At 50.0% G+C, this 22,622-nt stretch overlaps 6 protein-coding genes across 6 annotated transcripts; 3 read left to right on the forward strand and 3 right to left on the reverse strand.

Annotated features, from left to right (window-relative positions):
- Positions 1-53: 53 nt before the first annotated feature.
- Positions 54-4,260, reverse strand: SMC5 (Structural maintenance of chromosomes protein 5; the record flags this gene model as incomplete). Its single annotated transcript, XM_058508282.1, has 6 exons — positions 54-249; positions 298-1,022; positions 1,077-1,818; positions 1,867-1,939; positions 1,992-2,882; positions 2,932-4,260. The coding sequence occupies 5 exons, from the start codon at positions 4,258-4,260 to the stop codon at positions 653-655; spliced, it is 3,405 nt and encodes a 1,134-aa protein (XP_058355967.1). The 3' UTR covers positions 54-249; positions 298-652.
- Positions 4,261-4,486: 226 nt separating this feature from the next.
- On the forward strand, positions 4,487-5,453 carry ONS95_014620 (uncharacterized protein; the record flags this gene model as incomplete). Its single annotated transcript, XM_058508283.1, has 5 exons — positions 4,487-4,537; positions 4,691-4,697; positions 4,859-4,931; positions 4,990-5,034; positions 5,420-5,453. 5 exons carry the CDS (start codon positions 4,487-4,489, stop codon positions 5,451-5,453), a joined length of 210 nt encoding a protein of 69 aa, XP_058355968.1.
- A 738-nt stretch (positions 5,454-6,191) lies between these two features.
- On the forward strand, positions 6,192-10,178 carry ONS95_014621 (uncharacterized protein; the record flags this gene model as incomplete). Its single annotated transcript, XM_058508284.1, has 5 exons — positions 6,192-6,820; positions 6,877-7,614; positions 7,757-9,549; positions 9,598-9,903; positions 9,952-10,178. The coding sequence occupies 5 exons, from the start codon at positions 6,192-6,194 to the stop codon at positions 10,176-10,178; spliced, it is 3,693 nt and encodes a 1,230-aa protein (XP_058355969.1).
- Positions 10,179-10,863: 685 nt separating this feature from the next.
- On the reverse strand, positions 10,864-14,791 carry ONS95_014622 (uncharacterized protein). The gene is made up of 3 exons (XM_058508285.1): positions 13,081-14,791; positions 11,081-12,978; positions 10,864-10,955 (listed from the first exon to the last, which is right to left on the reverse strand). The coding sequence occupies exons 1-2, from the start codon at positions 14,410-14,412 to the stop codon at positions 12,829-12,831; spliced, it is 1,482 nt and encodes a 493-aa protein (XP_058355970.1). The 5' UTR covers positions 14,413-14,791; the 3' UTR covers positions 10,864-10,955; positions 11,081-12,828.
- A 2,596-nt stretch (positions 14,792-17,387) lies between these two features.
- ONS95_014623 (uncharacterized protein) lies at positions 17,388-17,792 on the reverse strand (the record flags this gene model as incomplete). The annotated part of the gene is made up of 1 exon (XM_058508286.1): positions 17,388-17,792. The coding sequence occupies one exon, from the start codon at positions 17,790-17,792 to the stop codon at positions 17,388-17,390; it is 405 nt and encodes a 134-aa protein (XP_058355971.1).
- Positions 17,793-21,523: 3,731 nt separating this feature from the next.
- Positions 21,524-21,868, forward strand: ONS95_014624 (uncharacterized protein; the record flags this gene model as incomplete). The annotated part of the gene is made up of 1 exon (XM_058508287.1): positions 21,524-21,868. The coding sequence occupies one exon, from the start codon at positions 21,524-21,526 to the stop codon at positions 21,866-21,868; it is 345 nt and encodes a 114-aa protein (XP_058355972.1).
- Between the last annotated feature and the right edge of the window lie 754 nt (positions 21,869-22,622).

Below are 22,622 nucleotides of genomic sequence, written 5' to 3' on the forward strand. Positions count from 1 at the left end.
AAGCACGATACAAGAATCTAATGGAAAGCTTCACGTAGGACAGGCAAGCATCATCTTGCAAATTTAATGGCTCATTAGGTACCCACGATCCTTCTCAGTCTCTTTATACACAAGTCGATAAACAATAAGCACACAATTAAGTTAGTCAAGAACGTCCGTCCCGTGGAGGCTTTTTCACACTTCAGCCCAACCACAAATGCCCAAAGCCTGGCGCGCTTTGAGTCCTGAGAGTCCCGAGAGTCCTGGGAGCTTTTCTGGCCTTAGAAACGATCTCATTACCTAGGTTCATCTACTGACATGTACAGGTTTAGAATAAATTGGAGATTTGGTGATCATTCAATTATAACGTAGAGCTTGTGAGTGCGAGGCATCTCTTCTACATACTTCAAGACGGGGAGGATATTTGTCTCTCTATCCCACAGAATAACATCCGTCCATTCCGTCCTCGCCGTGCCCCTTTGATTCTGGCAGTATTACCAATGTCGTGTATGGCGTTAATGTATAATTCCACAATGACGTGAGCCTCCAGTGGCGAGTGCTCCGTCCCAAAATGATGCTTGCAAGAACATAGGTATCATCAACTCCGAGCCCAACGCCGTAAGTATCAAAAGTTGCCAATCTCAACCCCATTCTCAGTCCTAGTGCCATTCAATCAACCAGCAGCCACGAGAGATCTCTTGATGCCAATGATCTTCGAGACATCGAGCTTCTTGTAGTTCTCCGGCATCCACGCCCCACTGGCAATACACAGCACCTTCATACGCTTGTCATATCGGAGTCCAGTCAGCAGTTTAGGCGTAATGAGGAAATATTGGCTGGTGTGTTCTTTGCAGGCGATTTCAACCATACGTTCGTGGACCATGCGCTCGTTTCGAGGGTCCATGCCTTGGTTGATCTCGTCGACGACTCGGAAGGGTGCTTGTGCGAGGGATTGGAGGGACATGAGGAAGAAGATTGTGGAAACGGACCGTTCACCACCAGACTGGCGATGTGAGTCGAGGATTTGAAGATCTTCGTTTTCTCTGTTATCATAAATTAGTTTCCAGCTTTTGAGAAGTTTCAGAAAGAAGTCATACCTGAACTTGACCTTGATTTGAATTTGCCAAAGATCGAAATCGTCGTCCTTATGAACGCCAACCTGTCCTGTGCAGCCGATCTGCTCAAAGTTGTGAGAGAAAGCTTCGCTGATCTCAGCAATGAGAGTATCCAGCTGTGGTTCCCATTGCTCGCGAATCTCCGTAATGCTACTTCCAACATCCTCGAGCTTTTCTTCATTCTCGGCTACCTTTCGATTAAGTTTATCGACTTCGGCTTGTCGCCGCTTGTATTCGTTGATGGCGTTAGGATTGCTTGCGACAACGAACTCGAGCCTAGTCGACTCGGCAACCATTTGAGCTTGCAATTCATCGACAGTAAGCTCTGGTGCCAGGTGCTTCCAGCTCTCGAGATGTTCTTCGTTCTCTGGGTCGGCTTGGATCGCTGTTACTGCAACGAGAGCTGCATTGGCTTTTGCCTTGAAGTCTTCTAGCTGCTCTTGCGCCTCCTTGAGTCGAAGTTCTTCCTCTTTGACTTCACGCACAATGTCAGCATTACGTTCGGTTAAGCCAGCTACATCGGATTCTGCTTCAATAGCCATAACTCTCGCTTCTAGAACCGCCTCATGACAAGCTCGGATCTTTTTCACGATTTCCTTGTACTGGAGAGCAAGCTTCGATCTTCGAATGACAGCATGATCATGTTGAACATTGATCTTGTGGATTTCCTCCCGAATCTCAGCAAATCCGGATTGCTTTCTTTTAAGGAGCTCCTCTTCGCGTGCTGGAAACTTGTCAGCGCTTTCAGGATTTAATGGAAGGGTTAACATACCGATTTTGGCGGGAAGGCTCTGCTGCTCGCTATACACTTTCTGAATGTCGGCTTTCTCTTTGGTCAAGCTTTTCTGTGTCGAAGTGTCAATTTATTGATAGTAAGAAGGAAGGTCAGCAACTTACGATCTCCTCCTGCAGTTGAGGGTGCTGTTCTTTCTTTTCTGCCAAAGCCGCTCGCAAAGGCTTTATCTCGGCTTTCAGCTCCTCGAATTCTCGTTCCAATGCGTCGATTCGCTCTTGAACCTCTCGTTTGGCGGAAACATCTACTGGCTGGTCGGTCCAGTTTACAGCATCTGCGACGTGCTTGGTCGTAGTTGAAACTGCTCCAGGCCCATACTCCCTTCTCCTCGACACCTGATAAAAATTGCTGCCGGTGACGAAATGAGTCACTCTTTCTCCGTCGACAATCTCGTTGTAGCTTTCTTCGCTGATTTCGCGAAGGGCGACGGGACTGTTATCCAACTTTCTAGCATCACACAACATACTCAGCACTGGTTCTGGGCCATCGATATAATCAATCGCCCATCCATCAAAGCCGAGCCGTTGCAAGTCTTGGTCAGATAATCGACGCTGCGCGGATAATCCACTAGTCGTAGAACGCACTGTGATATCAGCAAGACCCATGGTACCTGTAAATTGTCCGCTCAATGTCTTCATGTCATCCAGATTTTGGGCCGTAAATGCGAGAAAGTCGTTCCTGCTAAGAAGAGCTTCAACTGCGTCTGCATATCGAGGATCTTTAAGTGAACAGGTGACGAGGGGTGGCCCATAAACCTCTTCCTGAAACTTGTCTCGGTGCTCTTGTACCCACTTCCAAGCTACAGCTGCATCTTTAGCCGATCTTTCAAGTTTGTTTAGCTGCTGCCCTTGCTGGGTGTCGAAAGCGGCCAAATCTATCTTAAGCATGTCGACTTTCTGGCGGATCTCTCTGCCCTGCTGGCTCTTCTCAGAATTGCTAGCGTGGAGCTCCTCGATTTCCCCTCTCAGAAGCCGAACTTCATTCTCTTTCGCTCTCTGTGCTCAGGTTAGCCCATGCTGAAGAGTTTTGATGGGTGATACATACTATACGTTCGTTCCAAGCAGGACCGTCGAACTCGATAGGCTCGTCGTGAAGCTTGCTCTTCATATCTGTGATTGATTTCTGCACTTTTGCAACGGCCGCCTTTTGGGTTTGGTGGCGTTTGTTCTCTCCTTCAACATCTGCAGTGTACTTCTTAATATCTTCTCCCAGCGATTCCATTTCCTGAACCTTAGAGTCTGCTTCTCGCTCGGCGTCCACAACAGCGGTCTTTCGTTCACTGACGACCCTTAAAATTTGGCTGGCGTACTGCTCTTTGGCCTTGATTTGGTTCATGATCGGCTCAACTTCTGCTTTCAGTTCTCTAAGACGCCGTTGTGCTTCTTTCTTGACCCCGGCACGCACTTTGTAGGCATCGCGAGCAGCACGGTACTCAACCCATGGAATAGTTCTCTCAAGACGCTTGATCTCCTTCAATATGACTTCTCGTTCCTCCAACTTCTGGATGTCGGTCCCTAGATTTTGTTGATGGACTTCCCAATTTGCTAGCTGATCTCTATCTGTCTTTTGCTGCAGCTCCAACGCTTTCTGTGTTTTTCGAAGGTCTTTGAGCGACTCGTGCCATTCGAGCATCTGTGGTGGTGCGGCGGCTCGCTGAGTTTCGCGTAAAAGTTCTATGGGAGAAAGTCCTGCAAATTCGGAAACCTTCTCCTGAGGCAAGAATTGGCAAAGATTGTCAATCTGAATAGAGAAATCCTTGACTAGCTTTTGGACAGCTTTCAGGGAAGTCTTCCGATTATTCAACCACCAATCTCGTGTGTTGCCATCCTTGGTGATTCTAACGCGTACAACATGATTTTCAGTCTCATCAGGTCGTTTCTGCAGCTCGATTTCGATATCTGCTGCTTTCGTGTTGTGCTTGACATACTCTCCAAAGTCTTTGGCACGGCCCAAGTTGATGGTTCCCCAGCCAAGTCCGATACATATTGCACAAACCAGAGAGCTCTTGCCTGTACCGTTTGGACCGATGACCATATTCATGCTCGGGCCAGGGAAAAACTCGGCGCTCTCGTAGGTAACAAAGTTCTTCAGCTTGACCCGAACAATAGCGCCAGGCTGGAATTCGTCCGGGCCTGTACGATGTTCGTCCTCGTCTCCGTCCTCGTAGACCCGTCCATTCCCCCTCCCAGTGCCATTCATATGGTGAGCAAGAGGTTCGGGTGATTCAGACAGCTGATCGCTGTGGTAGCCATTCGTTCTGGCGCGTTTCGAGGACTCCGCAGGGCTTGAGCTTTGGGAGCGTCTGACGAAGTCACCATCATCGTCGCTCTCGATATCTGACCGAGGTCTGCGACGGGGATTTGAGACCGGCATCGTTGCCTTTCAGTTTTATCGTTGAAAACGTGTTTGTCGTCTTTGAAGCTTGAAAGGAAGATCGCGACGCGTCAAGGTGTGACGCGATTAGAGCCGGCGCCAAGCCGGCAGGAGCTAAAATACCTAACTAAGGACAACCTCACTTCACTTCACTTCACTCAAGTTTGCCTCACCTTCAATCGAGCATACAAATATTCATTTCTCTGTAAATCTGTCAGACAAAGTCATGTTGCCACTATCGCCAAGGAGAAGGACATATCCCAATAACATCGCCCAGGTAAGGTCATAATGGTAGCTGTGGAGAAAGCCTCCCTAGCTTGAGTACTTCTTTCTCACGGCCTGCCAACTTAATGACCTACCCACTTATTGTATGAGAGGTTGGGACGGCTGGGATAGTTATCTGTATAAGACTGACGCTTACTACCCACAGTTCGAAAGTGGGGATGGCGACAGAGGCGAGCATAGCCATTGCTCCTTCTCATCCCGAAGAATGCTCTTCAAATAAGGCTTTACCTAGGTCCATACCAACCTAGGGATGCTTTGTATATACCTTCGCTGTAGCGGACCTGCTTCCGATCTGAAAAAGCATAAGCTTCAGGACTCGCAAGCCAGAAGTCTCTGGACCTACCTAAAGGCGTTGAATCCAGCACACTCATAGGAGACGTTTCAAGGTTGGTATACCTGCCATCATTGAACGTCGGTCCTACTAATTACCAGAGCCAATTTTAGACAGTATCAAGGAGATGGAATGCATCAGTTCCATACGTACTCCCTGTAAGGTACCATTCAATCAACCCAGGTAAAACATGTCTTGTATTTTCGCCTGTGGCTAGCTCCAACCCTACGAGCGATATGCTGTACGTACGAACCCTCCAAGCATACCTGCCTTGGTAGATAGGGATTGCCGCACCTATGTATTGAATTGAATAAAGGCGGCACCACCTCATGTAAGGTCTACGGACCTTGAGATGTATAGGTACCTCTACTTGAAGCAGTTGCAAGGTGCTGTTGTCTGATATCTACCGCTGATGACGAGGAGGCAAAGCTGGATGCACTGGGGTCGAGGTTTGAGGAACATGTTTATCATTCATTCATTTATCATCTCATCTCATCTCTCCTAATGTATTGCGAGGAATTCTACCTGCAGCTAACGTTGTAGCCCCATGAACTCCACACCCCGACCCGAGACATGACATGATATGCACAATTGCGGAGATGCGTCTGGTACGTACTTCTCTCTTCAATGTGGGTATCTTGCTTGATATCTTGCTTGATATTATTATGTGGTATTCTTAAATCCAAATCTAGATTGATGTCTCTTCGAGTTCTCAATGAGAGTTTAGCCCCAGCACGTGGATGAGGGAGAGACCAGACCGGCGCTACATTCCAAGTGCGCCGGGTACCCACTCAGGAATCGGAAGTCAACAAAAAACATCCCTCCTCTGTCACAGCAACAACACATTTCACCGCCAGCCCTAGATTGCTTGTACCTGCATCTATCACTTTTTTCTTTCTCTTGCCTCCAATACACTGTGCTATGCACCTTTTTCTTTTTCCTTTCTAAGCCTGACAGACTGTTTTGCAGCATCGTTGCTCTTCGCATTATCCCGTGGTTTGTTCCCGGATTGGTTCGTCCCCCACCCGTTCTCCAACGCAACATACCACCACGTATCTCAGCACACTGGACTCATTTATTCTGGTGTCTGTAGCTGACCGCCCTGGTGAACACTCTCGGCATCTCGATTTGTCTGTCTTCCTTCTCCATTCCTACCTATCAATTCGAGATTCACGTCTCGTTGCCAACTCGATGCAACATTCTTCCAGCTAGGGATTCGAGTCCAGTCGAAACCTCGCTGGTCGAGAAGTCTCAATTTTACGTCGCAGTTGTGTAGGCAAGGTTGGAGAGGTTTTGAGAAGGACAGTCTGGCAAGATGAACAATTACTCACGACCATCGACGCGCCGTCCGCCTCTGGGGGATGCGACTCGACGAGTGAACAATGCTCCGCCTCCAAGCCCCGAACAGCTTTCCAAACCCCCCTCTATACCACACCATGAGAGTCTGTGGACTAATGGCCTCCTCCAAAACCAAACAGAGTCACAAGACTCGAGTCATCAGCGGCAGTCGCGTCGCGTGCCATCTGTTGGCCCCAACATAGAGAACCCACGGCTGTCAGCAGTCAAGGACTACCCAGATTCCAATCGCAACTCGCAGTACTCTACAACCTCAAATGATTCTAATGCCAAGATAATCAAGAAGTGCATTGGGCCATGGAAGCTAGGCAAGACTTTGGGGCAGGGGGCCACCGCACGGGTCAGATTTGCTCGGCATATGTACACTGGACAGGAGGCGGCCATCAAGATAGTCCAGAAGAAGAATGCACAGATCTCTCAGGCTGGAAGCCTTGCAAACCTGGAAGAAATAGAGGCGACCGAAACAGACTTGGGAGATGGTGTCAAACGAATGCCGCTGGGTATTGAGAGAGAAGTGGCCATCATGAAGCTAATACAACACCCAAATATCATGAAACTATACGACATTTGGGAGAATCGCACAGAGATGTAAGTTTTGTGGCAGCTCTTCCGACTTAGATCATACTGGCACTTACAAGTCACAGATACCTAGTACTAGAGTTTGTTGACAACGGAGAGCTTTTCGAGCATATCTCGAAGAGCGGCCGTCTTGAAGAAGAAGAAGCTGTGAAGTACTTCCGACAAATGCTCAGCGCTATCGGATACTGTCATTCCTTCAAGATCTGCCACCGAGACCTCAAGCCCGAGAATATTCTTTTGAATAAGCATGGAGAAGTCAAGATTGCAGATTTCGGCATGGCTGCATTGCAACAGGCACCAGACCACAGGCTGAAGACATCCTGTGGCAGTCCCCACTATGCCGCCCCGGAATTGATTAGTGGCTCTGCATATCGAGGAGATATGATTGACATATGGAGTCTAGGGGTCGTTTTCTACGCCATGCTTGCCGGCCGTCTTCCATTCGATGTGGAGGGACCAAGCCAGGAAGCACTTCGGCCGCTACTTCGGAAGATCAGGAAAGGACAGTACTCGATGCCAGCGGAGTTTAGTGAAGACGCGAAGAGTCTGGTGCACAGAATATTACAAATTAACCCAAACGACCGAATCAGACTTCAGCAGATCTGGAAGCATCCTTTGATCAAGAAGTACGATTACTTGGACAACTTGAGTCGCGGCTGCTATCCTCAATCTCCAAATGTTATGGATTGCGATCTCACTGTTATCCGCAAGAGTGACATCCATCAAGACCTTCTCCGCAATTTGAGATCAATGTGGCACATGTACACGGAGCAGCAACTGATCGATGCTCTCCTCAGCGATAAGTAAGTATCATAAGTCTTCAAGCACGTGCAGTCATCTAACTTCCTCCGGGCCAAATGAGCCAAAGTTGTTCTATAGTCTTTTATTGAAGTATCGCGATGCAGCATTGGAGAACTACGCGCCAGAGCTTGCTTATTCTAGTAGTGACTACCATCATGTTAGACCGCTCGATCTTCCAAAGTCATACTCTACTTGCCACTTCCCTCCTGCAAAAGGACACGGCCGTCAGTCCTCGAGATTTACTGTCGTCAGCAATGGCGCAGAGACTGAGCAGAGTTATGATCCTTTCAAGGCATCCAGACCACAACATCTCAATGCACATCGTGGCGGAGCGGCCAAGATCACCATTCATCATCCAGCCGAGAGCAAGGCTTTGGAAGAGGACAAGCCAACAGCTACGCCACGGAAGAGGTCTCGTCCTTCCCCTGGAGATCGCAGTAGATTTCAGAAACTCGACCCTCCTCCTAAAATATACGCTTCTCGGAGTTCTATGAGCTCTTCCCTAAGCCGGACAAGCAATGGACAAGTCCGTGCTAGAGTTGGGTACAAGAGAGGCGTAAGTTTCTCGCATTCCCGAAGACTTTCGAACACGACCCCAAGAAATGCGTCCGCTCCGCCATTCCCCAGCGCCCTTCATGGCAGACACAGTAATCATACCGAAGTCACGGACGATGGAGGCAGTGTATTACGTCCAGTCAATGAGACACCTGCTTCCACAAGATACATTCGCTCAAGAAAGGCACAATCCGTTGCTTCACAATCTAACACTGCCGGACCAGCAAAGCCTGGTCGCATCAGCCAAATATGGAGTGAAGACGTTCAGCAGCTGAGCAGCAGTCTAGCTAAGGATTGCGACGAAGCTTTCAATCGGATATCTATGATATCAGAGGTTGATTCCGAGCCGAGGAAGCCGTCGAATGAGGACCCAAATACCAATCGGGCATATTCTAATCCAAAGACTAAGCATTCCTCGTTAGACACACGACCACTCCCTGCACCTCCAGCCCGCTCTGACTCTGTGAATTATGAATTATTGGAAGCAAGAAAGCAGGCAGAGCTGCGGAAGCAACTCGGAAACGATGAGTCGCCGAGCTATTTGGATCGGATGGTCAACCACATCGATCGGCTCATACAGCCACTATCTCCAACCCAGATGATGATAGACCGTCGTGTAACTTCCGCCCCTTCGGACACCAGATATCAGCCTTTGGCCCGGGCACTCCCATCAATTGACGAGTCAAGAGGCGAAGATCCGTCACCTCGCAGAGCACGAGAGAGAGCTTCCTTCCTCGAACATCAACATAAAGTCGAGGCTAAGAGTGGCCGCATTGCATCAGCCCCTGAGGCTTGGAAGTTCAGCCATCGTCTGGACAATGAAGATGTCGCACTGGCTTCTCATGGTGTCAAGAACACAATTCGAGTCGTACAGCCATCATCGCCCTTAAGTCCTGTCAGACCACCAGCGCCTTTGACCATCCGGAAGAAGAGCTCGCTAGGTACACCACCTCCATTGATGGCAGGCGGACTTGGAATCGATCAAGGTGCTTCCGTGAATAATCGTCGACTATCGGGGCTTGACCTTCGACAGCAATACAAGGCTGCAACCAGGCACGAGAGCTCTGCAGACCTTGCCCCCATCACCGAATCTCGGAATGATGAAGACCAATTTGAATCCGTTACTGGTACAGTAGTCCGCAAGAAGTCGGGATGGTTTAAGCGTAGTTCCAAGACCGAAGACGACGGCTCGCGATTGTCCACCGTCAGCTCTAATTCAGTGCCAACAAAGACTCTGAGCAATGATGCAATGCAGCCTCCATATGAACGCCCCCAGAATCCGCATCTCCGGAGCCCACATATGGAGCAACCTAAGAAGAAACAGTTTGGATTTGGCAGGATATTCAAAAAGAGAAGTTCAAAGCCTGATATGTCGCTAAGTGGTAAGTACAAAAACGGCGTTTGTCTACCGAAAACTAACATGTAGCTAGCTCATGATGCGTACGAGGACGAAGACAGTGTACAGCACTCGATCACAGATGCTCGACTAAAGGCATTCAGTGGACGTGATCAAAGTGTAGATGCAAAGGCTCGACAAGTTGTACCACAGCAAAGCTGGCTAGCCAAGTTGTTCCATGTGAAGGCTGCTTCTGGATTCCTTTGCTTCACTCTATCGCAGCGACGTACTAGACGAGAAATTACATTTTTACTGAAGGATTGGAAGCGTTATGGCATTCGGGACGTTCAAGTTAACAAAGAACGAAATATCGTGTTTGCTAGAGTTGGAGCTCAAAATTGTAAGTCATTGTGGCCTAAAACCTCTGTGTGTGACTAACAGCAGACAGTTCTCGATATGAAGGAAGTTTCATTCGCTATTGAAATCATGACTGTCATCGAACATGGCAAGAAGAACCACCTCAGCATCGCGCGTCTTACACAGGAGAAGGGCGCTGCCAGTACCTTCAACCACCTCCTCGAGACCCTGGAATCCGTTCTGAAAGTCAAAAATGTTTTGGTGGCCGATGAACGCAAGAAGAGAATGATGATCAAGACCTTCCAGGCTGCCACTTGATGACTACTCTCCACATCACAACCCGGCGAAATGGCTCCCCACCATCACCGAGGTCTGATCAATAGCATTCTATCGATGGGTTGTATTGACTCTTGGAACTCTGGATTGTTGCCTAAGATTGGTTGACGAATAACCTGTTCTGAACCGGTTGGATTGGCATTGCTTCTCTTAATCTTGCTGCTGCTTTTGCTTGCATAGCGGGTTCTGCGTATTCGTCCTTTGGGTTCTGCATTGGTGGTATTCTTGCTCTGGGCAAGGTATATAATCGTAATTGCTGTGTGTTTGTAGAGTATTTAGATGTTGGCTTCTTTTCTGTTTCCGGGCTGGCTGGTGTTTACGGAGCTGGAAATGCGAAAAGACTTCGTTTGGAACGTGAATGAATGGAAGGAGGGTGATGGGTAGGAGTGGAATGGGGTGCTTGCAAATAAAAGTTGACTGGGTGTGTGTATAGAGTACTGAGAAGATAGATTAATGAATAATCGAAAATACTTGGAAACTATCTTAAAGTTGTGTCGATGTCCTGAGCAGATGACCCTTGGATGGTGGAGGGCGGCTCAGCAGAGGGCTCCAATGGCACATCCGAGGCTAAATCCTCAATGTCTCGTCATGCATCGACCATTCACGCAATGTTGGTCGAGTATTAATCTAATCTATCTATTCGGATTTCAGGAAGGACAGACTTCTCAAGCCCATGAGTCCGAAATGAACAGCAACGAGAGCGTGACGTTAGGACTGCCCCAGTGTGAAGCCCAGCAAATGGAAGCAAGCCATTAACCACTGGACAGCCGCTGCTTAGAATTGACTTATGTACGATATGATGCAGAGATAAGCAGAGAGTAGTTGCATATTGGAGTATCCAACAAAACGTCGATTAAAGTATGAGTTACTGAGTATTCTCTCACCTTGATGGGTAACTAGGTAGATCCTAGCTTCCTGCACAACACAAACACCACGACCTGCCTTTCCACACATGCCACACGGGTACCTACATACATATCAATCGCCCACGCCTTATCCGCACATCATTTCAGTTAAATATCCGACATCAATCCGCGCCGAATCGCCAAATGTCTTACTTACCTCACATCAACCCAAATCCCGCACTCTCACTCAAAGCCCGTAATCCCAGCACCTCTGGACCCGACAACTCGGTAGCGAGGCGAGGGCGCCTCAAAACCTAACTTAACGGCTATCACGGACGGAAGAAGACATCCATCATCCATGGACGCTTTTGAGGCAGGACAGGGCATGGATATGGGGTGTGTGCGTGGAAAATGGGCGGTTTTAAGCTTCTGTCACCCAACGCCACGATCGGACGTGGCTTACAGGATGTATGTGAGGTTATTTGGATGGTGGGTCAGCCCTTTTGGGAATTATGGAATTGTGCTTGGGCATTGATGAACAACTTTTTCTTCGGGGGATGAGATGAGGAGGGAACCACCCGACTCTGCGAAATATCTCCGAATGAAAATCTTCAGCGACTGCCGATCTGGTCGGAATTTACCCAATACTGTATAATCCACCACTCCAGCAACAGCAGCATCATCATCAACCAGTATACACCGTACCGATCGACACATTGCATCCACAGCCACAGCAATGAACCCCATCGTTCTCGTATCCAGCACGTACATCATTCTCGCTTCAGCGCGTTTGGGGAATGTCCTTGGTGGAGAGCCGCAGATCTCTCGTTTGACCAGCCAGGGATTCTGGGCATGGCAGTGGAGAAATGCAATGCGACTTCATGCTGGATGGCGTCAAGTCTGAGAGTTCGTCTGGTACCGAAGTTGATGGTGTGGCGAGTGTGGAGAAAGGTTATTTGGACGTTTGTTCTGCTTTTGTGTTGCATTCTCCCTAAATGTCTATCTCGTCTCGCTACCTCTTTATTTTTCTTCCCTTCCTCACTCCCTAACTTCTCCATGGTCCTGTTCTCACAACTAAACTTCTCAAATCATCGAGTGGCAAATCGTCTTCTTCTTTGAGCATCTCTTCATTCATCAATAGGTATCGACGGGCGCAGATTAATACAAATACATCAAACAAACAAGATCGATCTATCTTGTCCCTTCCTCAGCAAGACCAGACCGTCGGATATCTCTCCCATCAACCCGAAGAATAGGACGAAGACTTCGCAGCGCGAGCAGCAATATCGATCGCAATGATATAAGAATGAGCCAAGCAAGAGTCTCGCCATAAAAAAGAGGTATTTCCATCCAGCCATCCATTCGTCAAAAAGAAACAAAACACACCAACACGGCCAGCTCTCAACAATACACAATGTTTTCCGGCCACGATTTTTCCAGTCCGTGAAGAAGGAAGAAAGGCAAAACCCAGCAACCACAACTCCTATACCCCCAACCCGTCCCGAAACCAAAAAAATAAATGGACATCGAGATTCGTTCCATTCGTTCAACCCAACCGTCCTTGTTCTCATCCCGCTACCCCCAATCAAGACATAAACACCCACACACAAAAAACGCCGCATATCGAAGCATCTCCGTTGTTGTCTGGCAAGCGAATTTACAGCCCGTCATGTACGCCACCGATGCCCGACCTCTCGCCCCCCCCCCCCCCCCCCCCCCAAACCACATTAAACAAGTGTGCGAATTCTGCGTCCATTAGTGTACGGTGACCCGGCTGAGATGACCTCTCATTGCAACTCTTTCTTTCCCATCTCTGGGCTATCATCGGCCGAATCACTCATGATCTCGCTCTTGTCGACTGGTGACTGACTGTCACCATTCGCATTCGCGGCGCCAGCTGAGGGACCCTTTCCGCAACCCTTGACGAGGATATGTCTCTGTTCGTTCAATCAGCAAACTGCTTTCAAGGATTTTTCATGAAATGATATAAGAGGAAGCTGCCTCCAATTACTGGGATTAGAATCGGATAAAGAACGAACCTTCAATGCATCTTTCCGCGAGAAGCTCTTCTCGCAATGGCCGCAGGGGAATGGCTTGACCGCCAAATGGATTCGCTTATGTCGCTTCAAGTCGTGGTTGCGGTTGAAGGACTGTGGGCACTGATCGCACTTGAAGGGGCGGTCATTCGGTGGGGGCTGGCCATGTGGGTGTTGCCCGTACATCTGATGAGGATGCTGTGGGTAGCCTTGCATGTTCATTCCGCCTACGAGCGCCATTTGGTTTCCGGGATTGTGCACGTTGGACATGATGGGACCGGCCATTGCTGGCAAGCTGTACCCGCTATAAGGCCGTGGGTAGCCTTGGGGTGCGGCCATCGATGAGTGACTCTGTGCTGAGACGGGAGAAATGCGATTAGAGGGTGCGGAGGATGTATTAGGAGATTGCTGGGTGGGAGATTGTTGGGTATAGGCTGGGAAAGAGGATTGCTGAGGTGTTGAGGCTGGTGTGTAGTAAGTTGGTGTTGGAGGGGGTCTCCCGCCATAAGTATCTGGGGCATGGAGAGGTCCTTGTGGAGGCGGTTGCGAAGCCGCTGGCAGACCATTGCTGTTATTCAGCTGTTGGTGATTTTGCTGGCTTTGCTGGGCTTGCTGTTGTTGGTGATGTTGGTGGCTGGTGGAAAGGGCTGGAAGGGTCTGTTGTTGAGAGTGTCCTCCGCTTGACATCGGAGCTGGGAAAGACGGAACATTGATATCGTATGGAGGCGGGGGAAGCCCCTCGCCTGCAGTTGGAGAATTGGTATTTCGATTGGGGAAGTTCATGGATGGAGAATACAGCGGTCGTCCCATATATGGCTGTTGAGATTGGGCAAAAGATGCGGGCATCGGAGGAGCTGAGCTGAAGCCATAAGAGGGTTGATTGGGAGTTGGCCAGAAACCCATGGGCTGATATGGAGGGACGCCTCCGGCCGAGCTCTGGGAACTGCCACTATTTACGCTTGAAGCCAGAGGGCTGAGATCACTTGCCAGACCCGCAGGAGGAGTCAGAACGCTGCTGACAATCGCTGGAGTTGGCTGGGTTGATGTCGATGGGGCATACGCCGGAAGGCGATGGATTTGGGAAAGATGGTCTGGCGGGGGGAGGGAGAAAGTTGGAAGTCCGCTGGCTGCCCCGCGGCGAGCGGTAAAGCTCTGTGTCTCCATCATGGAAGATGATTGCGAAGTCCACGGTGATTGCTTGGAGGGAAACGAGGGGAGAATCGCGCCGAGTGAAGATTGAGGGTCGCGTAGAATGGGGTTCGACAGGAGGTGGAGGAGCAGGTCAGATGTCGGCTTTCTGACAACCTCGCCAGACAGTAAACAGTCCTGTAGCATATAAAGTTCGTGAAGCTCTGGTCAATGTTGCTATCCGCGCTTTCGCTTTTCTTTCGTGTAGTCTCGGCTTGTCTGCCTTGCTTCGACTGTTGGTTGTTGTTGTTGTTATCTTCTTTGCAGTCGTTGTCTCGTCTTACTTTCGTCTGTTCTCCTGGTCTCGTCCGGTGTCGTCTCGGCTCCTTCTCGTCCTCGTGAAAGTCAAGTCACAAGTGGAATCAAGTCGAGGATATCCGGTCAAGCAGGCGAATAGTAAGTCAATAAATGAGTAAGTCGTGGATGAAGTGAAGATTGTGGAGCGGAGCGTCGTCAATCACCTGGATGGCGGCCGGGGAGGCGCTGTCGATTTATGTAGCTTACTGGAGATGGGGGACCCTCAGGCGTGGTCTGTGTGCTCCGCGTGCATCTGGCTGGATGGTGTTGATTACCAGCGGGAAGCGTGGCAGAGGGGGGACAGGGGCTACCTACAGGGGGTATTTACAGGGGGGACACACTAGCAGCACACTAATAGAGCACTAACACAAGGCTAGGATCGATACGCCATGTGTCCATGTCCATGTCCATGTCCATGTCTACTTGTGGTAGGGATAAATAAACCCTTGCCCTGTCTCTATCAGCACGAGCCTCAGCAAGGGCTACTATCCAATAGGTTCATCAGAATAGTTCTTTTGTGTGGGAGAAACCCCTAGAACCACACCTTCAGGGTAGGGGTTTATTTATCCTAGCCCCCAAGTATGTCCAAGGCCGGCCATGGCCATGTCCAGCGAGCCGAGGAGGGTTGTCCGTCGGAGCCTGTAGCGTGGGAGTGGAGCGAGCTGGCCCAGCTGGAAGGGGGCATGACATGGGGATGGGAAGGTGGAATTGCACTTGAACTTGAACAGTACGGAGTACAGTACAGTAAATCTGGGTTGCGTTGGGTCGGACGTGGGAGGATCCGGCATCGCAGACAGATGAGGGAGTCCTGATTCCTGACTCCTGAGGACATGAGGACATGAGGACCTGAGGATGTGGACTGGCCGGTGGTCTGGTTTGGTCTGATGCGCGGAGTGCTAGCATGGACGAGGTGAGGTGCTCAACAGGCGCGAGCAACTTACGATGATCATTCTCCAGGCATCAGGGTCTATCTGTCTCTGCTGTAGCCATGGCACTCTTTACTCCACAAGTATGTCTTCACCTTCATTCCGTACTTTTTTCATTCTCTCGCTCATCTTCTCGTTTGAACCTGGACTCGGACGTGGACCCGAGACTCCAAGACCAGGACAGCCCGTTTCCATTCGCCGGGTCCGCTGCAGCGTTCCGGTGTTGGGTGCATCACCCAACTCACTCACTCATTATTCGCTTGCTCAGCTCCCAGGTTAGGGTCCAGGCAAATATTGTCTTGTGCAACCCCAAGCTAGGTAGATTATTGCACCGCGTCGCGTCCAGTCGACGATAGTCAAATCGGGTAGTTTACTTTATTTTAAATATTCCTAGTCCATCCCAATCCACGCTGGCGGGAGGAGGGACAGCAGCAAACTAGCAACTGGAGCGTCAGTAGACAGCCCTCCAGCCCAGCCTTGCACAGCATCTTGTCTCCTTTCGTCTCGTCTTTTTCCCTCCTGAAGAACTGAGGAGGCGCTGTGGGCTGTAAATTAGGTGAAAAACAGGCAAGTTTAAACTCAAACTCCGTTCTGGGTCTAGGACAGGCGGTGGGTGAATTCCGTGGGAAGGCGACGCGACGGCAATCATAGTAGTGCAGGAGTAGGCAAATAATGGGTGGAATATAAATCAAAACACACTACAGACGGACTACTTTACTCTGCCCTATCCTATCTCTTTCAGCACTGCCTTCGGAGGCCAGAAGCTTGAGGATATGACAAGCTTCTGGCGATTTTGTTTGAGACAGGAGGATGCTGGGCAGCTAGCTGATCGCAACTCGGCTCATGATTGGAGAGATGGTCAGTGATCGTTCGTAGGATGTCTAATCCTCAGGGCACACACAGACTGAAGCCCATCCTTCGAGGCCAAGACAACAAGGCCAGAGAGGCAGAGATGGACTGGACTATTAGACAAAGGATGTATTGAGATCCGTTCAAATCCTTCAAATAACTCGATTACTCTCGCTGTATCACGATGCTCTTGCGTATTTTCAGTGTGTCCTGACTTCGAGTCTCGACCACACACCTCGAGAGTTCGCACCAAGAATCGCTAGGCCTAGACCCCCTCACCATCCCGTGCAGCTGGATCTCGTTCGATTCAGGCTCTCTGGCCCGAAAATTGAAAACAGACGGAAGCAAGGACAGGGTCACAGGGCTAATCGATCCAGTTAGACTGCTCTGCGTGCCAAGAAAACTCCGCAAAAGCAAAAAGGCAAAAAGGCAAAAGGAAAACGAGAAGAAAGGGCTCGCTCGAGTAGTAGTCGCTGCCGCTGTCGTGCAGGAGAACAGCAGATGCTGGTGGATGGGGATGGGCATGGGCATGGGCATGGGGTGGGGCTGCAGCTGGCTCCGAAGGTGTGGGTGTGGCCCCCTCCCCCCTGGGATGGAAATTTACAGGCATCGTCGGCTACCTACCTGCGAGAGCAGCCCATGGGGGCAATGGGCATGAGCAGATGTGAAAACGATACTACTACTACTACTACTACTACTACTACTACTACTACTACTGTACCCGGAGAAAGGGTTTTTGGCTTAAGCCGCTGAGTCTAAAATGCAGCCATCCATCTGCTTTCTGCAGGCGCGCAAATATGGGAGAGAGGGTAGGGGAGAAAGTAAATTTAGTTGGAACTGGTGATTTGGGACAGGAACTACTACTGCTCGGTGAGGGAGAGTCTACTTTACAGAAGTAGCGGTTGGTAGTGGGATAGGTCTAGGTCTTTGCAGGAGAGTATCAGACTATGAAGCCGCCCTTGGAGATTCGATTCCCAGCTGAAGCATCCACTTTCAATTAGCATTATTTCCCCCCGATTATTTCTGTTCGAACGAGCGAGCAAGGCAGAGTTAGTGTGCACGCTTGCTTGGCGGACGGGACGGCTGGCGCTGGGAGTGGCCCGTGACCAGCCCGAATCCAATCTCTGGGGTTGGGGTTGCGGTTGGGGTTGCGGTTGGGGTTGGGCTCGATCCAGCATCTCCTCGCTTCCTCTCTTTACTCCGCTGTGTTGGTCCCGATGATCGTGAGAAGAGAGGAGAGGAGAGGAGAGGAGAGGACGCTGAAAGAAGGGATGTATTCGCCAGCTGCTGTTGTGTGCGATGCGATGAAATGCGTGGGAAAAGGGGGTAAGTGCAATGCTGTGCTGTGCAGTTTGATGTCCCCCAGCTTCGTCTTGATTGATCTCTTTCTTGAAACGGGCATGCAAGGAGGAGCAAGAGGAGGAGGGAGGATGACAGACAGCCCTGGGCTGCCATGTCCGAACCAGGATTGTTTGTACTGTAGACTCACAGTAGGTAGTTTCGCACTCGCATCAACATATCATTTCGATCGACCTGGCTATGCAAACTCAAACAGGTGCTGCATTATTTCACAGCCTGTTTATTTCTTCCCATCTCTTTCCTTTTCTCAAGGTTTTTGTTTCGTCCGACAAATTGCATCGATATGCAATATTGCTCTTATCTCTCCTCCAATCAATTCCCCTCGACTCGAAGCACAGTGGAATTGAGAGAAAAAGTCGGAGATGGCACGAGGCTCGCGGCAACGTCAAACCACTGTTAGGTGAAAAGGCCTGATATGGCTAGATACGCAGTCCAAATCTTTGGAGATAATCAGCGACGGTGACTGGGTATCTACGCAGGGGTCAGGGGTGAGTCTCGAGGTGAGTGGTGAGTGGTGGGTGGTGGGTGGTGGGTGGTGGGTGAGAAGTCCTTGCTAGGTGCGGGCTGGGCTTGGTGGCAGAAACTGGAAATCTGGATTGCTGGGTGGTGGTGGGATGCGTGCGGTGCAGACTGCAGTGACAGGGCGCGCATGGACCAACGATCCAAGCCAGGGGGTTGAAGTGGGTTGAGGATGAGGTGGGGATGAGGTGGATGTGGGTGGGTGGATCAGGGGCATGGTGATTGGCGTGATAGGCATCTGGTCGGCGAGCTTACAGCTTGACTTGACGTGTGGGTTGGAGACTTGAGGTACTGTACTACTACTGTTGCTGAGGATCTTGATGTTGCCAACCGAGGATAGTATGGAGAGGAAAAGGAGGACTAAGCAAATATGTGCCTTCACGCATATCGCATATCCTCTGTAGGTAGCTGCAGTCGACAGGCACGCACTTGTATACGATCGACGTCCTCTCAATGGTCTTCTAAGCGCCGGAAGAGGATCTCTCAATTCCTTTCAGCCTTATGTAATCCTGCACTGACCTGACCGGCTTCGATATCATATCCATTATTTATGTGTCATTTCGTCTTGGCACATCGCGCTGTATCTTCGATCCAGTTGCGCTCCGGCAACTACAGTCGGCTATCAATAATTGTTCATCTTACTTTCTTCAGTTCAACACGGCTGAGATGCACTCCCGCGGACCGCAGAGTGATCACAGCTTCAATACCATAGTTTTAAAGTTTTGGAATCTGGGAGCCTTTGAACCAATGATAAATGGCGAAACGACGATTGATGAGAGTTGCGATCAAGCGATCGCTGGCCTGCCCTTTGCACTTTTGTGACATGGGCCACCAATCATCAACCCCTCTATCCAATCTCATGTTCTGCCCTTGTCGCTTTCGAGCTGAGAGCAGAGTGCATCTGTTTCGATGGACCCGAAATATGCCATGTTGGAATCCCAGCGATCTAATCACATACAGAGCATACTTGTCTGGCGAGAGCCATACCGCAAGAGGTCGGATGAGAAGAGCATAAAGGTACTTTTATGCTACCTATCCTGTACCCGCTGTCTCGGGTCCTGGTAATTAATAGTAGGAAACGTGAAAGCTTCTATTCTGGTCAAGCCAACGGGTGGCTGCTGGCTGTCAATTCAATAGTCCTTCGCTGAGGTGGCACCAGTATTCGCGCCGCAATTCTGACTCGCTCTCGATTTTCTTCTGCTCTCCAATATTAATACCATGCTACACGAAGTAATCTCGCAAATCTTCCCTTTCATCTTTGTCCCTGAAGTATCATTAAATGTTGCTCTGGCTCATTCTCAGCAGTCTACAAAATATAGGGCGACATGTTCAATTCGGTTATCTTTTCCCCATCCATGGGTACGCTCCGTGGTCTAGGCCTTCGGCTTTCTCCAGAGCGACAGCAAGCAATGCCAAGATTGACCACAGCACCAGGATCACGAATGGCATCGCTTGGGTTGCCCAATGTGACGAAGATCAGAACGGAGTGAGGGGGAGGGAAGATATGTCGTGTTTCTGTTGGCACACTCGGTGGAGGAAAGTGTGACAGGGCAAAGGAGTGAAGGGAAGCAAGGAGACGATGGCCTAGAAGACTTCAAGATTCATATATTATGCCGTGTTCTATATACTGTTCATCTGTTGTCTGTGGCATCATCATTGGACTTGTCAAAGCAGGTCAGAGGAGATGCTAGAAACGTGTGATGGTGCTTCCAATGGAAGATTTTCAGGCTGGCGTTTCTCGATTTAAGCTCAACACACACAGTGCACCATGGGAACGCCCTCCGCGATCTCTCGGGTCGCTAAAAAACGCCAGCAAGCCCATCCAGCTTCACTAAAGACAAAAGGGCAGCGATCAGCCTACCTTATTTCGAGCCCTGAAGACCCTGTAGTGCCCTGTCTGGTCGTCCCCTGTCCTTGCCCTGATCCATGCCCTTGTCACTGCTGGCTTACTACTGTACTGTATTTTGCTCCCCTGTCAGCAGCCGACTTCGCATCATGCTCTTTCCTTCTGCTGATAGTGGTGATCTCGACCAACGAAACGATATGGCATGGCATTGGACGACTGGTCCTCTATGCAGACCGCTTTTCATTGGCAAAGAAACTAATAATGAACCAGTTTATTCTGATTGATGCGCAGATCATCCGATTTCATTCTCTTTGGTGGCTTGAGTCAGGCTGGCCTCTGGCGCGAACATGCTCGTGGGAACAACGAGGGACTACGGAAGAAACCCATGAGGCGTTAAGCCTTCGGCTGCAGACATTGCCTGGCAGATGGAAAATGACTGCTGTGGTTGCTTCATGCTGATAATATCGGCTCTGGTTACCGGAATCCCCATTTAGCTCTAATATCGTTCTTGAGTCACGATCAAGAATTAATAATAATAGAGCGTCGGAGAAACATAAGTTGATGCTTGTTCTATGTCACATTTCTTGTTCTGTCAATACGAGCAGGATGAGCAGCAAGAGGACGCATCACAGGCAAGAATACTATCTCGATTATGGGAAGGTAGTGTTCTAACCCCCAGCACGTCCGTATTTCAATCCACTTGATTGTAATTTACTGCTTGTGCTCGGAAGTCGGCTGGGCTTGCTTGCTCTTGCCGACGCCCAGTGTCGAGCTTTCCCAGCATTCCGGGAGTGGCACCATGTCTCAACTCGAGCTGTTGTTGTACCAAGACTGACGAGGTGCCAATGTGCGCACTATCTCGGGACGGCGCTGTACTGCAAGGCGATATTGGGATTTCTGGAAGACATACCGGTACACAAGTGGTACTTCTGGAAGGTCACTGATAGTAGTGCAGAGTACGTGGAAGAGGATTGTTCTCTAACAGAAACACATCTGGGAAATTTCCGTCTCATTCATTCCCAGCCAGCATCACTCATCCAATACAAAACAAGATAAGAATTCTGAGACATCTCTGAACGCCAACCAGATACAAGAAGTGACATGCTGGTTTCAACGCAGAGCCGCATCTTTTGGGCGTCCACGGAGTGCACTTTTCTTCTGCGAAGCGAGTAAGACGGTACTTTCGTACTTCTGGGCTTGCGCACGTCCACTTGCCCCGTGGTGCAGCCCTTGTCGTATGCATATTTGCCCCTGATATTGGCCAGGTAGGATGCTACTTACGAATATATTCGCCAAATCACAGGCAAGAGAAGAAGCGTGGTGGTCCTTACGAAACCTCCTCGTCGCCACGAGCCCTGCAGACTGGCAGTTCCGGCTGAACATGTCAAATGCAACCGTACTCGTAGCACGTCGTCTGGTTCTCCAGGGTTCCAGATAAGATTCAGCCAAAGCGGCCCTCGGAATGAATCCCTTTCGATGTTGCATGCAGCTGTCCTACCAAGAAAAGCCATTCCATCCCATGCGGAGAACCCCAGCAGCACACCGCATCATGTCCCAGCCCATGCCATCCCAAACATACAGGACCAAGAATAGCGTCAAGCACTGGAGGAACACCCAAGCTCCTGGATTTCAGCGCCTCCAGCGGCCAGAGCATACTCCCTTGAACCCTTCCCTTCTATCGGACGGAATCCTTCTCAAAGCACAACACGGTTCACGGACGGGTGCACGACCGTTGTGTTTCCGCACATCTTGTTCGTCCGACTTGGTCAAGCTTCCCCGAACCTCCAGAGTCACTGCCAACGGATAGATGCAGCATCGCTTGAGCAACCTTTCGTCTCGTCCCATGCTGTCTAGAAGTATTCCCAGCATTCCTAGAATCAGTGGCGGCGTCGCCGGTGGCGCTCATCGTAGGCCGAATGAGGGCATTGGGACGCCAATTGTACTTCCACTGCATACTGGCGAGGGAGCAGATGGCCCAACCCCTGAACACCACAACCTCCACCCGCAGCCATGCCGCTTCGACAGCCACGAAGCGGAGGAGCACAACCCATCCTATCCCCCGCATCTCTTTACCGAAAGCCGGGATTTGTACATGTTGACATCTGTTCGGTGTCTTGAATTCGTACTCGGCGCTAGGAGCTCCTTGGAGATTGCTTCTGGTCCGTGTCCGTTCCTAATCCTGTTCAGTCCGATTATTTGATCGATGGAAAAGCTTCAGCTCTCGACCCCAATATCTTGGCGAGAATTGCTTCGTCTGGAAAAGGAATGAAGCGTGCTCTTGCTCGCTGGCTCGCATGGGAGACTGGGATCATCAGCATTTGCCGGGACGGGTTCTTCAGATTACAAGTTGCTATCATTAGAAACTCGTGGCCGGGTATAGACTTTGATTGATTGCCTATGCCAGACGAGGAGAGAGAACTCACTTCTGAACAATCGTCACAAGACATCTCGAAAAGTTTGACCCCCTGATCTACAAGAACACACGGCTGATGATAGAATGATGTCCGTTCCAACAACCCGCTCAGATCAACTCCAACGTCTTTCTGGCACAGACGCGGGAT

This window comes from Cadophora gregata (assembly GCF_030347475.1).
Source record: "Cadophora gregata isolate MNR1 chromosome Unknown scaffold_9, whole genome shotgun sequence".
Lineage (NCBI taxonomy): Eukaryota > Fungi > Ascomycota > Leotiomycetes > Helotiales > Ploettnerulaceae > Cadophora > Cadophora gregata.

What these genes read in the sequence shown, in the direction of transcription:
- ONS95_014622 (XM_058508285.1), bottom strand. Translation starts at nt 14,412, where the DNA reads ATGCTACAGGACTGTTTACTGTCTGGCGAGGTTGTCAGAAAGCCGACA. An exon ending in CGCGGAAAGATGCATTGAAG is followed by an intron (nt 12,979 to 13,080) that starts GTTCGTTCTTTA and finishes TTGAACGAACAG; the next exon opens with AGACATATCCTCGTCAAGGG.